The sequence below is a fragment of the Ptychodera flava genome, assembly GCF_041260155.1.
Source record: "Ptychodera flava strain L36383 chromosome 3 unlocalized genomic scaffold, AS_Pfla_20210202 Scaffold_27__1_contigs__length_13241970_pilon, whole genome shotgun sequence".
NCBI lineage: Eukaryota > Metazoa > Hemichordata > Enteropneusta > Ptychoderidae > Ptychodera > Ptychodera flava.
Genome location: NW_027248281.1, coordinates 1,123,927 through 1,139,284, shown reverse-complemented (window position 1 = coordinate 1,139,284; position 15,358 = coordinate 1,123,927). Strand labels below are relative to the sequence as shown.

The window sequence follows — 15,358 nt, the reverse complement described above, 5'->3', positions numbered from 1 at the left end:
GTCTTTCTTATTGTTATGTAATAGAGAAGGGAGAAAATACGGGTTATGTATTTTGATAGATGGAACAGGATAAGCAGTGTTCTCCACCCAAATGTTCATAGCATATTGGCTAACTTTCAACATTTTTCGAACAATAAATATGCAGAAATGTGGGCTCTGTTGCATTCATGGACAAATAGATGAAGTTATACTTTTTAAAAGGACGTGTAACTTTTTCATTATTTTTTTTCATACAAGCCTTTTAAAAATACTATAAGCTTATGGTATGCACTACAAAGACAAAAGTGCTGTCATCAAACATATTTGGTTTTGAACATGGAAGTAATTTTTACCTCCATAGTTTGAACTACGCTGAATACGCGTACAGAACTAGATTTTACACTGAATCGTGCTACCAGCAGTCCACAGTCAAGTTATATTGTTTTGTTTATGTTTGCGGCCCACTGAAACATCCTGCATGCTCGTTGGTCTTCAACCAAAGTTAACTTGGCCGATTGTTACCACGATATATCGAAGTGATCACAATTTTACATCTCACAAAACAAAACGAATTTATCATAACAGCCACGTCGAGGTACATGATCCGCGGTGTGTACACTCACAAGTGACGGTTGGTCGGTTTTCTCCATAGTGGGAAAATACAGATTTTCGTTAAAGCGCTCCATAGATTTTCAAGTTGTCCGTTCTATTCGTTCCTAACAAGTGTTATCATAGTCTGGAGGGAAAAAAATCAACTTCTGTGGAGTAGTTTTTCATGAATCCCCGATGTTATTTTTGACCGCGGCCAGTGCAAGGTCCTCTTAAAAAGTGCGTCCTTTTCGTTAACAAGTCTTTGACGACCCCAATTGGTATTTTCTCCAAGACCAGACCTGCATTACTTTGTGTAACTAATTATTTTTGGTGTTCAAGGTCTAGTTACTGAAAAATCGCCGGCGAAACTTTGCTCTAAATCTGACTTCGCCTCTCCCTATTCATACTAAGATGGCCGCCAGTTTACACGCACGTATACAATGACTGTGGACGTACCACTTCAGTTACAGGGTTCGTGGGTATCTGTACGTAATGTCCCTCAATGCACAGTGTCACGCGTGTCTGTGCAGCGTCTGTGGCTTCGCCGACACACATGCACTGTGTAGTTATTTATACGGCAAAACAACGTCCGGGTTTACATGTCACTTTTAATCGACAATTAACACAACCAATTTCAAAAGAAATGTATACAGAATCTTTATACACGAGATGAACTTCATGAAAGCATTAAACATCTTACCACCGGGTATCAAATACGTGGAGTTTTCTGAACACTGGGGTGAGGTCATGGCATAGTTACAGTGCTGTAAAAGTGCGTCGTTCGCGTTAACATAGTCCTACACTGTTCCAATTCATACAGAACGCGGGAAAACCAATCATGAATATGTATACAGAGTTTGAATGGGGTTCACAGCCTTTAACCCTTGTTTCTTAGCCAATCAGTCTACAGATGCGTATCCCTCTATGTTTTAGACGTTGCTATGGACCAGGCCACAATGCTATGGGGAAAATAAATGTCTGTTTCGCTTACTTTATTGCTATAAAACTGCACAAACAAGGAACCTGGTGGTTCATTACTCTTCAAAATGCTTATACATGATATTCGTTTGTTTGAAAAGGAACGATTTCGGATTAATAGAGCAAGAAATTTCAGGTGATCCGTATCCTACGGTCGGCAGGGCTGCCATGATGCTTCTCAAGGCTGCATCTCAAAGAGAGGCTGTCCCTCATTATAATATCATTTGCATGCCTTGAATTTATGCAAATCTGGTACCCAGCTCTCAGCGTGTTGAAATCATAATTTTATTCGCTACACTGTGCTTCGCTCGTCGATCGGAGGAGATTAGAGTATGTTACATTTTGGATACAACATGTGCCTTTGGTCTCAAAAACTTGGGTTCCAGCCATGGCGAGCAGCTAATCGCTCTCGCGGAATTCGATTTGCGCGAGTGGTAGTGAGCGGAGCAATCTCTCGCCTCAAAACATAAGGTCTGTAACATGTGAATTTGATACAGCATTTCTAGACATATCATACTAATTATGAAAGTTCATTAAACATGCAACATAGCAAACAATTGACTTGATACTGCTTAATGTCTTTTCACAGTATTACATTACTGAAAGATCAATATCTGTACCATGTTTCATCAAATTTGATGTAGTATTTCTGGACATAGCCCCCTAATTAGGAAAGTTCATTAAATATGCAAATTAGCAATTTATTTGAATGATACTGATACATGTCTTCATTCAAATGTTAAAGCAATGTAAGCTCAACATCCATTTGATGAATAATTTCTTGACATATCTGCTTAATTACGAAAATTCATTAAATATGCAAAATCAGCAATTAATCGACATGATACTACTACATATCAATGCATGCCATTACGCCACCAAAAGATCTACATCTGTGCCATGTTTCATCAAATTTGATACATTTCTAGACATATCACACTAATTACAAAAATTCATCACATATGCAAATTAGCAATTAATTTACATGACACTGCTTAATGTCTTCACACAGTATTGAAGTACTGCAAGATCAACATCTGTACTTTGTTTCATAAAATTTGATGAAGTGGTTCTGCACATAGCCCACTAATTTAGAAAGTTGATTAATTATGCAAATTAGCAATCAATTCGCATGACACCATTAAGTGCCTTTGTAAACTTATATGACACTGCGTGCTAAAGATCTACCCCTAGTTTCATCAAATTTGCTGCAGTATTTCTATACATATCACCCTAATTACAAAATTTCATCAAATATGCAAATTAGCAATTAATTGATGAATACTGACTGTGTGCTATCAGAGCTCTGTGTGACGAACATCTTTACAAGGTTTCAACAAATTAAGTGCAGTCGCTTTAGAAAATAGAGCTCTTTTTCAAAAAGTCATTGTCAATGACATAGTCCCTGTTTTTTTCAATAAAATGACCGTCACATGGACATATTTGGTCGGATCGCAAAACAATTTGACGTGCATATGCCTGACATGAGGAGTAGTCCTTGTAACAAGTTTGAATGAAATTGCGCCAGACCTCTCTGAGATATCTGCGCAAATGGACGGACGGACAGACGCACGCACGCACAGACATGACCAAACCTATAAGTCTCCCGGACAGTGTCTGTTGGGACTAAAAATAACTCAAGAAGTAATTAATCAACAGGATGCTGCAAATCATTTTTCATTCAATTATAATACTGACAGATTATCACCTGTATCACATTTCATCACCTAGACATCACCCTAATTATAAAAATACCGTCAAGGACAGTGTGCTCACATTCGGTTTGAATTGGTAAATTCAAGAAATATCTAAACCAGAAAATCAAGAATGACAAAAGCAAATAAGGTCTGCAACTTAGGTACTGGAGGTCATCTTTAGGAACATGCATATCAACTTCTATAGCAAGGGGACAAGCAGATCCTACATACATAAGCAAATGTCAACAGAAAAATTAGCCAGAGAAGCTTGACAAAAAGAAAAGATGGGAGAGTGGGGAAAAATAAAGAGTGGGTATTTTTTAAAAATGTACAAGGGATCTGGTAAAAAGTAACGCTACCTCATCAATCTTCTATCCCCTACCCCCTCCTTAATATCAAATGTTCCACCACTTACATAAGACCAGCTGGCAGGAAATGTATTTACAACCTTGGGGATGTTTTAATTAATGCTGTGAGTGCTATCATTCGAATGTAAACAGCACTTAAATCAGTTAAAGATAGTGAAATGCCTTCCACTGTGGGGGGATTACGACATCTGGAATTATCCTGGATCAAAATTTCTTATCAGTTCTTGTGTGTCTTACATGCAAAAGTTGCAAAAATTGGTTCGCAATGAAAAAATTTACCTCAGGTTTGTTTTCTGGATCAAATTTTACTACAAATTGATATTAAATATGACAAAATTATGTTCACAGCCTTAAAAACTCTCTCACAACATATCCTGGGTTGGTGTAGGTCATTTAAGGTCACAAAAGAAATTACCTAAAATATAAAAATTCGGGGGTTTCCCAACACTTTGAGCAGAAAATTAATCTCATAACATCCCTCGGGACTTCTGTACCAAATTACAAAGCTATCAGACAAGTAATAAAATAATTTAGAGAACAAGTTTTCTTGACAAAAAATGACGAAATTGTCTTAAAATACAAATTTGTATATTTCAGGACAATTTCCACATATCTAACTATTGTCATCTCTGGACATCTGTACACCAAATATGAAAGCTGTTTGTCCAGGGGCTTTAAAAAGAATATATCTTTTAAGATTTTTTGACCAAAAATGACAAAAGTTGCCCCAAAACAGTAATATTTCCAATTTTGTCGTAATTTCAACAATTAGAAGGGTAACACCCTTGCAAACATCCATTCCAACTTTGAGAGCAATTGAGCTAGCGGTTTCAGAGAAGAAGAAATTTTACTTAAAATGAGAAAAGTAACCGAAAAATTCAGCAAAAATACAAAATTCAAGATATCTTCACGATATTCATTAAACTGATTTTGATCAACCTTAGGAACCTGTATACCAAATATCAAAGCTATCAGATTAGTAATTTTTCAATAAAAAAAGTTTTGACCAAAAATTTGGGAAATCTCCCCAAAATTACAAATATTATAATTTCAATTCAATTTGTATACACTTGACTGAGGTCATCCTGAGGAACATGTATACCAACTTTCAAAGCAATCAGATGAGTGGTTTCAGAGAAAAACATATTTTGACTAAAAACTGAAAAAATTACCCTAAAAATAGAAACATGCAAATTTTATCCGAAATTTTAAACACCTACTTTAGAATGCCTAAAGGAACCTGCACACAAAGTTTGAACCCAATCTGACCAACGGTTACAGAGTTTTAGCAATTTGCAGGGTTTTTCCTTTTTTCCCCTCATTTGCATATTTTTGGCACTGACATGTTCATTTGAACAAATTCACATCTCCAACCCTAGGTGCACCTGTACACCAAATACTAAGATAGTAGGTGGTGCGGTTTAGCTGTTTTTGACGTGGACGGACGTACATACATACATACAGACATGCAAATGGCATGCAAATGAACTGATTCAGTTTATACGATTACCTTACATTGATATACTAAATGTAAGCTAAAAACCCATCAAATATGCAAATTAGCAATTTATTTGTGCCATACTGACATATGTCAATGAGTGATATTAAAACTCTGTGTGAAAAACATCTGTACAAAGTTTCATCAAATTTGGCAGAGTCGTACCAGAAACAGCACTCTAATCCCAAATTATACAAATTTAGCACTAATTATGCATGCCACACCAATATAAATGGACCTGCATATGTATGCCATAGTGTAGTATCCTTGTACTATGTTCATTTGAACAACGTCACATCTCAACCCCTTGGTCTACCTGTACACCAAATACTGTGATGGTAGGTGTGGCAGTTTGGGAGCTTTTGCATGTGACAGACATACATCCGCACATACATACATACATACATACATACATACAGACGCCACAGACTCACCATATAGGCTGTCATTATACACACTTCAAATATGAGCTAAAAATGACCAAAGAGGTGATGGATGTTGTTGATGAAGATGGATAATCACGTACCATGCAGCGGTTATTGTATACATACAGTAAAGCAGCACTTGTAAAATGCAACCTAAAAACTGAATTTTACTTTTCTGTCCTACAGGAGAAGAAGTTTTAGTCTAAATATAATAGTAAAAAAGTCATTATTACCTTAAAAAACGAACACAAAGTGACATGTGGAAAGAGATTATGAGCACTATTTCTTCCACATTGAGCCAAAGATCTATCCCAGAAATCATTGAGCTGAACACCAATATCTCCAGCAGGACAGGCATACAGAACGTACTCCCTTGGTAGACGCTGATCTAGCTCTGGATCATGTACATGGGATAATAACCTATCAAAATGTAATCAATATCATTATCTTACAATAATTATGACAACAACGAATACATATTCCATTGTCTAGGTGCATGAACTGCATGCAGTTTAAATACAGTAAATTCTGGTTACATAGTAAAGTTCACTCAGTGTACCGGTATACAATTTTATGTAAAGAACAAGTCACATAAATGGACTGCAAGAAATAATACAAATACTTTTCCATACTGATTGTAAAAAAATAAACCAGCAATAAAAAATCTTATAAGATCATCATTTAAATAATTATAAGCAAATTTCATGGTAATGATCTTATGCCGAAGTCATCCTCAAAAACCTATCAGCTGTCAGACACGGTATGGTTTCAGGGAAGCTGGCATGTGTGAGTCATGGCTTTAGACATGGCAAAATCAGAACAATTTGGCTGCCTGGTGACCACATTGGATCATATTGTTGAATATATTAGACAAGAATATGTCATGGTGTGTTGTCCTTGTGGTAAATTTGAAAGAAAAAGTCACATTACATGTCTGTGTGATGGCTTTAAACTTTTAAATATCAGAATACAATGGCCACATGGCAGCTATATTGGCTCATACTACAGAATAATTCTTTGTGAGAATGTAAGTCACAGTGTTTAGTCTTTGTGCAAAGTTTGAAAGAAATCAATTATGGCATGTCTCAGTAATGGTTTAAGACATGAAAAAATCTAGACAAATTGGCTGCCTGGCAGCCATATTGAATCATATGTCCCTGAAGCTACTATGGACGTGGAAGGTGTTAGCGGACATGTACATAACATGATACCAGATGCAGTGAGTGTGGAGGTCCTTTGGAAATACAGTGAAGAATTGTTTCAGTATGGCTCATACTTACAAACCCCCTATATACACAGACATTCATCAATAGCCAGCATAGCAAACTACCACCTATGCCTACAGTGAAATAATTGTAACCATACCAATCCATAATCCGAAAAACCCAAGGTCAAAATTCATAATACAATAGTTATAAACATAGACACAGAACAGCACAGAAGAGACAGTAAAGCACTGGTACACACAACAAAGTAAAATCATGCAAGAAAGATATATGGACCTCTGGCCAAAAGACCAATTAGTGATGTCAGGTTTTTGAAAATGGTAAGCGCATCCTGCCCAACATGTGGCACCCGCCATATATCAATCTGTAAGTCAGATAGGTAGTGGTCACTAAGGTCCAATGTCACTGATGCCATCGACGATCATTTGTCGAAAAGAGATATCGTATTTATATACCAGCTTGTGATACCTGCCAAAAAAGTGTCTGAATGTCAAGACAAGTCTTTCTCTGGTGTACCGGTATATAACCTTAATTTAACAGTTTTTAAGAGAGAGATAGCTATATCTCTCTACCAAAATCACCACATGAACTGTATGCTCTTGCAAATCGAATAAGCTAGGAAATGTATACCGCATAAGCAGGTGAGAGTGGAATATTACTGATGAGGTGTGGGAAATTGATAAAGTTGCAATCATCTCTCTTGTCATATAGCCACTAGAAAGGTGACCATTGGAGTCAAATTGAAGGAAAATATCCAGATATGAAGCAGAAGAGGCAGTTTCTATAGTTTCTTTAACCTCCTTTTTTTTACCTTATTTACATATTTTCAACACGAACATGTTCATTTGAACAAATTCACATCTTCACCCTATGATGCACCTGCATGACAAATACTAAAACAGAAGGTGCTGCAGTTCTCAAGCTTTTGATGTGGACAGACATACATACAGACAGATATACCGTACATATATACCGCACATACATACATACACAGGAGAGGAGAGAGATTTTTCTGGCCTTTAAGAATAGCTTCCATTGCTATACACGACAGCATCTCTGAGATACCGGTATCAGCATGAATGAATGGACACACGCACAGACGCATGCATGCACGACGGACATGACCAAACCTATAAGTTCCCCCGGAGGGTGTCAGTGGGGACTAGTCAACCAATCGAGACACCTTTGGGAAAGACATTTACAGAAGAAGATAATTTTAATGGCCTCACTCCACCTGATGTCGATATCCATTCCATAAAGGTCAATGAGTCCCTGCCAAAGGAAACGAGCAAGTTTATGTTTCTTTTTCCAGTGTCTGATCATGAATCCTGCACTGCACCCATGTATCGGTCGATATGGACAAACACACAAAAAACCACTATTGTACTCATTAAAATAAACTTCCCTACACCTATTCTAAATAAACCAGACACTATTATAACACTGACAATTAGATAGTAACGTGGGGATTCTATTTCACACATATCCAAAACAAAACAAACACCACTGCAACATAAACTTTTGGATAGTAAGGTGGGGGACATCAGTTTTTCTACCTTTGCTACTAAAATGTTTGTTGTTGGAGACTGTTTTGAATTGGGCTCACAACCATTTGATTTTGGTGTGACATTGATTCACGGTTCTCTTGATTCCTTTCTCCCTGGCCCTGCAGGGATGACCTCATAAACTTGCCTATCCCTTGACCATGGATGTGAAGGAAAGATATTTTAAGTCCATGCTTTGACCGTCCATCATATGGATGACATTTTCATCTCTCCAGATGGAAATGAGTAGTTTGATTTCATCCTGTGACCAATTGCTGCCGCAATCGCCCTAATTTCTTGCTTGACCACCATCCATTGTGGTAATAACCGCAAGACAAAAGAGAGGATATAGTTCGGTGTTTAGTTCAGTGTGCTGATCATATGCGTAAATAGGCCAATGTTTAGAACGGAGCACCAAACCTGGACCAGCCCTTCCACACCGAATTAATTTAGTTCTTTGTCAGTTTGATGTTGTTTGGTCACATGTCCAACTGACACAGGTTTAAATTTAATCCAGTGTCAGCTCTTGAGTAAACAGGCACGTGTAAACCCCACTATAACTTTTCTTACTGATATCTCAGTCTCTAAAAGCCTAGGGTGTGAGCAAATCTGATTAGTAAAAATATTGTGCATGCATGTCCTATAGTCTTCCTTCAAACAGTCCAATCCTTCTTCCATACTATGCAACATTGTGTATCAACTATTCTAAACAAATTTTGTATGTGATGTTGTACATCAGCTGAATGTGACATAGTAAATATAAACAGACAAAGGAAGATATCATATACATAAACAAAATGGGAGCCATGTAGCAAAACACACTGAAATAGTTTTACACAAATTCTATCTGCCCAACATGATGACAATCAGTAACAAAAGGGAATTTCATTGTAAAAATTTTCAGCATTTGGAGTAAATCCATCAATGCCAGTTAATGAGCAGTCCATGTCTACCAGTTCATTGTACTTCACAACTGCACTACTATGTTTTTTCAAGGTATTCTGTACTAGACATGTCATGGAAACTGCTGTGCAAATTCCATGTGAAGCCAGTAATTGGAAGGTGGACCAGACTGTACTTTGACAATGTTACTACATTACTGTACAATATTTGAAGTTACCAAAATACCATACACTGACAAAGTCTATCTACAGTGAGTACTTACCAATCAGATGCTAACTGTACTCCTTTGTTGCCAGTGGCAGCCAATGCTTTTTCACTGTCAAAATATACAAATGAAATTTATGATGTATTTCTGTAGGGAAAGGTTCAATGTGGTAGGATACATCTCATTAAAATGCTTACCATAACATATGATTGGATACATCTGACCTAAACAATAATCACAGTATTCTAACTCAATTACACTTCCCTAAAATATGCAGTGTTGTCCTTAGAAGCCGGGTGCCGGGTAAATAACCCGGCTGTTTTGCATTTTTTCCCGGCTACTTTTAACGTCATTAGATTATTTTTATAGACCTGTAATTTCGGGATTGCACTGCCAGCTGTTAGACGGCACACGTACGTACGATTAGCAGTTTCGCGACCCCTGTCCCCGCATGGAACTGCACAAACATAAAACAGTTTCTAAATACCCGTTTGTGGCTTTTTGAGCCCGATCTTTTGTTTGTTAAATAGCGTGATTGGCTGATGGACGCGCCAATGATGTTGTCTTTGTTACGAGCAGTGTAATTGGTTTGATTAGTATGAAGGTCATCTTAGGTCATGATTTTTAGCGATGGCGTCAAAAAGAAATGTTGCATCGACCACTGGCACCTTGCCGATGGAATATTTTTTCCCGAAAAAAGCCCGTTCGAAAGGCATACTTAATTCCAAAAATATATTTAGTTTATGAATGAAAAACTTCAATTTCGCTGAATTTGTGAGAAAAAAGCGCCGAAAAGATGTGATTTTGATCGACGATTCGAAGTTCATGAGACTGCAGCTAGTTTTCCGCCGCCGCGCTGGCTGCCAACGTCACGGTCACTACGAGTATGATCTTCTCAACAAGTCAAGTTATTCTCAGAGCAATACCGACGCATTTTCTAGATTTAAAAAAAATGAGCTAGAACTGATTTTTAGAAGCAACTGTTTATTTGAATGGGTATTGTTTTCATTGATTATTTTTACGTACTAGAATCCACGGTCACAGGCATGTGTGTTGCCGACCGTTGCCGACCGGCGCATCATCGTCACGGCTCACGGCTTCACCGTGGCGCTGATCCCCTGTTGGACAATACGTCGTGGATTCCGGCATGGGTTCAATTTCACTGCGCCTCTCCATGTTCTCCGTGTTGGGTTGCCCGACACTGGCGACAGTGTATTTCGATGGACCCTCTGAATCATTTTTTTCACGGACTCGTGGAGCAAATTTGAAAGAAAATAGAGTTGTTTCCTCCCGACGCCATGCTGCATATCTGCTTTGATCAAATTTGGGGACAGCGAGACGCGATGATCGTGCGCGGTTTGCATTTAATTTGTTGCAACATTTCTGTCAATCACTCACTTTGTGTCATAAGTTTCAGAAACTATCGCTAGCCTGAAAATTAGCAACGTAGTAAGTTCATAGGCACAGCTGACATGATAAGTGCCTCGGACTCGACGATGCCGATTTTTCAGACTACACTCAGAGAATCCGAAACTTTCCACACAAAATGAATGATTGACGGAAATGTTGCAACAAATTTAATGTTAAGCGGGCACTCATCTCGTCTGGTTGTCGCCTAAGCTCAGTCGCGGAGAGTGCTTTCGCAAACATTTTACTATTATCGTTTGCGTATAGAAAACTCATAACAATGAAAAAATGGGTAGAGACTCAATCCAATGCGTAATATTATTACGCATTGATCGACTCTACGCATTTTTTCATTGTTATGAGTTTTCTATATACGCATTTTTTTCGTAAATGCGAACACTGTAACAGTGAATTATCTTACCGATGTTTTTCTTAATAAAAGCGAATTTGTTTTGATTAGAATAGAATGAGTTTGAGGGTTTTGGGGAAACTACTATGTGGTAATGAAGAATGGGAAATGAGCAATGAAATGAGCAGACAGCACGTGATTTAAGATTAAATGTTACATCTTCACGGCAAATAAAACCATATGTGAGTCATAAATAATACAAACAAAACAAAAATCATGTTTGTTTGATTTTTTGTATGTGAGCCACGTCTAAGACACACAACAAAAGTACTGTTTCAGTCTCAGCTAAATGTCACCTCAGATGCCACCAGAGAACACCATTTCCACTCCAAAATTTCATTTTTCGCCTTGCGAGAGGGGGGACACCCCCCTCTCGCGCCTCTCCCCCCCACTCGTTCGCTACGCTCACTCGCCGCTCGCCCGCTTCGCAGTCCACCCGTCTACTTTCTTAATTTACCCGGCTACTTTTAAATATAAGGACAACACTGAATATGTACACTGCCCTGAAGATGTGGGTACCACAACTTTTCAGGTTTGCCTTATATAAATGGCTGGGTTGTACACTATTAATCTATGGTCCTGGATAGATTCAAAGTTACATAAACACTTGTAATATTTGTTTTTTAAACTATATAGTGTATCCAGGACCATAGAATAGTGGTTTGACCTCACCATTTATTAAGGCAGAGCCCTAGACAGTTGTGTACGTTGCTGTCTGATGATTGTAAAATGCATGAAACTAACAGATTATCATACCACAACAAAACAAGTTCATCATGATTACTACTCTGAACTTTAAATCTCAAAACAAACAATGTCAACAAATATTTGTTGGTCATCCAAACAAATATCTAAAGTTATACAACATCAGTATCAAAGAGTCTCCAACCTCTCACCATGTTTTTCACAACTCACATTTGTTCGGGATACATTCACTGCAAGAAATGTGCATTTTTCACATTCAGACATTTTATCTAAAATGTTCTGTCACATATATTTATTTTTTGTGGCAGCACTCCTTGAAGTGGATCATAAAAATTACAACTGCCATGGCATTTGAAATTTTGAAATAACACTGAAGTTAAGTTTGAATGTGTCAAAACTTTAGGAAGTAAAAACTTGCTTATAAATAAAATTCAGGGCTTTACACTAGGGTGTAAATCATATATTCACAAATTCCAGTTTAGTTATGAAAGGAGACTGACACATGTTCTAACATAAACTGGTACTTCTGCTTTCAAGGATTTATTTTGGTCAAGTTGACCACACTGTTTCATCACAACATTGATGTAACTTCACAGAAACCCCTGAATTTTCATATTTTTCATAAACGTCTGCTCTCCCTAGATGTAAATGATAATGATATAAAAATCTTAAAGTATACTCACAAATTAGATGTAATTAGTCTTCCTGATATGTACCTATCACTGTCCAATAATTCTGCATTACTGCACACATCTAGACTATAGCAACATTTTTTGCAATGTTTTCCGTGATTCACTACATAGATTTAAGTAATGTATACATATCTTTATCTCTTTATGGTTTGTAGCTCGAGGTTTTGCCTGCGTATGTGGGCCGGACCACAACCCGTCCGACCCACATACACAAGCTAGAGTACTGCAGCTTCTTTTACATGTAATGTGGTGCTGTTTTACGAGTACACAGAGACAGGAAGTGCAAAATTGGTAAAGCTGCTGACTGGTGATGGCAACGATCAGTCGCAATGCGATCGGAATTTCTCAGTCCAAAAAGCTTCGACACTAATGACATATTTTCATCAATACAGAAATGACGGCCATCCTTTTGATTTGAAAGGATTAAAGTTTGTGAACGAGTTCAAGTGAACGGCATAAACTTAGCATGGGGAGTGACCATGAAGTATGGCAAAGCAAAGGAATACGATAAATGTCATATTAGTGTGTGATTGGTATCGGAAAGACAAACTTTCTTGCAATTTTATCAATGACAGTTACTGATATACTTTGAAATGTTTGTATGCAAAACCATAAAACCTATGAAACCTGGATCTAGTAGTCACGACTCGCAGCCACTGGGAGGAGCCCAAGTTATAGTTTTTGCAAGCACTTCCTGGTAGAGAATTGGTGTACGATCACCGCTTTCCGATATGCACGAAGTGTTTGCAACAAAGACCTACCTATATGGAATGGCGAAATTTTGTTTCAACAAAAGGCTACTTACACCCTATGTTTGGAAAATCCCATATTCATGAGAATCTGCAAAGATGACAGGTTTTTCTTGATAGTGGCTGCATCTTCACTTCGCCTCCGTGTGGGAAGTCTCGCAGCCATTTTCGGTGCATTACGACCCTTTAAGACTGGATAAAATAATATACTACCCTTTCAGAACCCCCTAGCCCCATAGTAAGCTGTCCAATCAAACATCACATGCGCAGACGCGGTGCTAAAAGTGACAATATCTTCCAAGTTTTGTGTTGATATATATCTGCTTGCAAATATACACATAAATTCATCCTATTGCACGACCAATACAACATTGACCCCTTTTGAATGTCTGCACAAAAAGATTTTTGATAGCATGATCTAACCTTTTGATTACTGAGTTATCATTTGGACATATATTGAAACATTGGAGAAGGGTTCTTTATTAAGTTTTTGCTCATATTTAACTTCTGTCTATCTTTTTGTATCTATGTATTTTATATTATGGGCATTTATGGCCTGAAATAAAGATTAATAATAATAATATGTATATATAATTACTCCTATATAGTAAAATCTTTTTGACATGCACGATTGTAATCTCGTTTCTTATTTTGCCCCATTCTCACGCTATAGGTCGAAGAACGGCGTGATTTTGAGGCTCCAGGTTCTCTATGATTTCAGGAATACGGTGGTAACGTATACAAATTATGTGATAAAATCCTGAAATTTGACTAAAACTGTCATTCTTTTAACTCCCGTTTCAGTCTCGCGAGAGAGATTATTGTTTAAATATTCCATCAGTCGTTGATATCCCCGGCCCCGTTGGAGGTTCTGGTGGTGAATTTTTGCAAAACAAAATTGAAGTCGGTAACCCCTAATTTGTATGTCATTAAATTTATCATATTTTCATGCGCTAAGAAATTAAATTTCTTCGATTTTCGGCAGAATTTTCACTTTTCTGTATTTAAGTCAGTCAAGTGCGTGAGTGACGCTCTTCCATTTACTGCCTGACACCATTTTCGAACGCCATTGATACGTGACCCCTGTCGCTTACCCTATGCACTTCTGTGGTTTTATGATGCCAAAGGAAAACAAACTATAAATGGTTTAGAATCGGCACATATTGATTGATTTAACCTTTAAGATATATTGCAAATTTGTATGTTAATCATTATTTCGCCCTTGCCCATAAATAACATTAATGGTCAGCGTGTTGCCCATTATTTCTATATTAACTACAGGCCAATTGGAAATAAATAGTCTAAAATATGATATTTTTTCATAATTATTAAAAAATAATAAATCATAATTATGAAATATTGCTATTAGTCTAAAATACGACATTTTTCATAATTATTAAAAGTAATTAATTGTAATTATGAAATATTGATATCACATAACCGAGTTCGTATTTCATCTGGGTTGACAATTGCGCTTCCTTTATGAAAAGAGTACATGCACGGCCAGGCCGTCCTCCTTTAGGATGGCCTTGCCATGCACTCGTGAACTCAGTTATGTAATATCAATATCTCATAATTATGATTAATTACTTTTAGTAATTATGAAAAAAATATCATATTTTAGATATCAATATTTCATAATTATGATTTATTATTTTTAATAATTGTGAAAAAATATCATATTTTAGACTATTAATTTCCAATTGGCCTGTGTACTAACTTTCCCGGACTCTTACGTAGGTCAAAATTAGCCATTGCCATAGCTTAAGCAGCAGAGGTATAGCACAGGTCAAAGGCCATTGAAAATGTAAAACATAATACTTTAAAAATCTTCCTCTCTAAATCAAATTGGAAATTTGGCATTAAGGAGCATTGACCTATAGTCTACAAATATTGTCAACAGAACTTTGATTGATTAATTTATACACAAATGAGATGGAACACTTTTGCCCAGAGGTCCATATATCTTTATTTCATGAATT

The 15,358-nt window shown here is 37.1% G+C and overlaps 1 protein-coding gene across 1 annotated transcript in view; it reads right to left on the bottom strand.

The window, feature by feature from the left end:
• Positions 1–13,590, bottom strand: part of LOC139126159 (ubiquitin-associated and SH3 domain-containing protein B-like) — a 64,014-nt gene extending 50,424 nt beyond the window's left edge. Inside the window, exons 1-3 of the mRNA XM_070692206.1 lie at positions 13,433–13,590; positions 9,472–9,525; positions 5,770–5,956 (exon numbers count right to left, since the gene is read on the bottom strand). Of these exons, the coding sequence (XP_070548307.1) occupies positions 5,770–5,956; positions 9,472–9,525; positions 13,433–13,542 (351 nt within the window). The 5' untranslated portion in view covers positions 13,543–13,590. The remainder of the gene's footprint in view (positions 1–5,769; positions 5,957–9,471; positions 9,526–13,432) is intronic.
• Between the last annotated feature and the right edge of the window lie 1,768 nt (positions 13,591–15,358).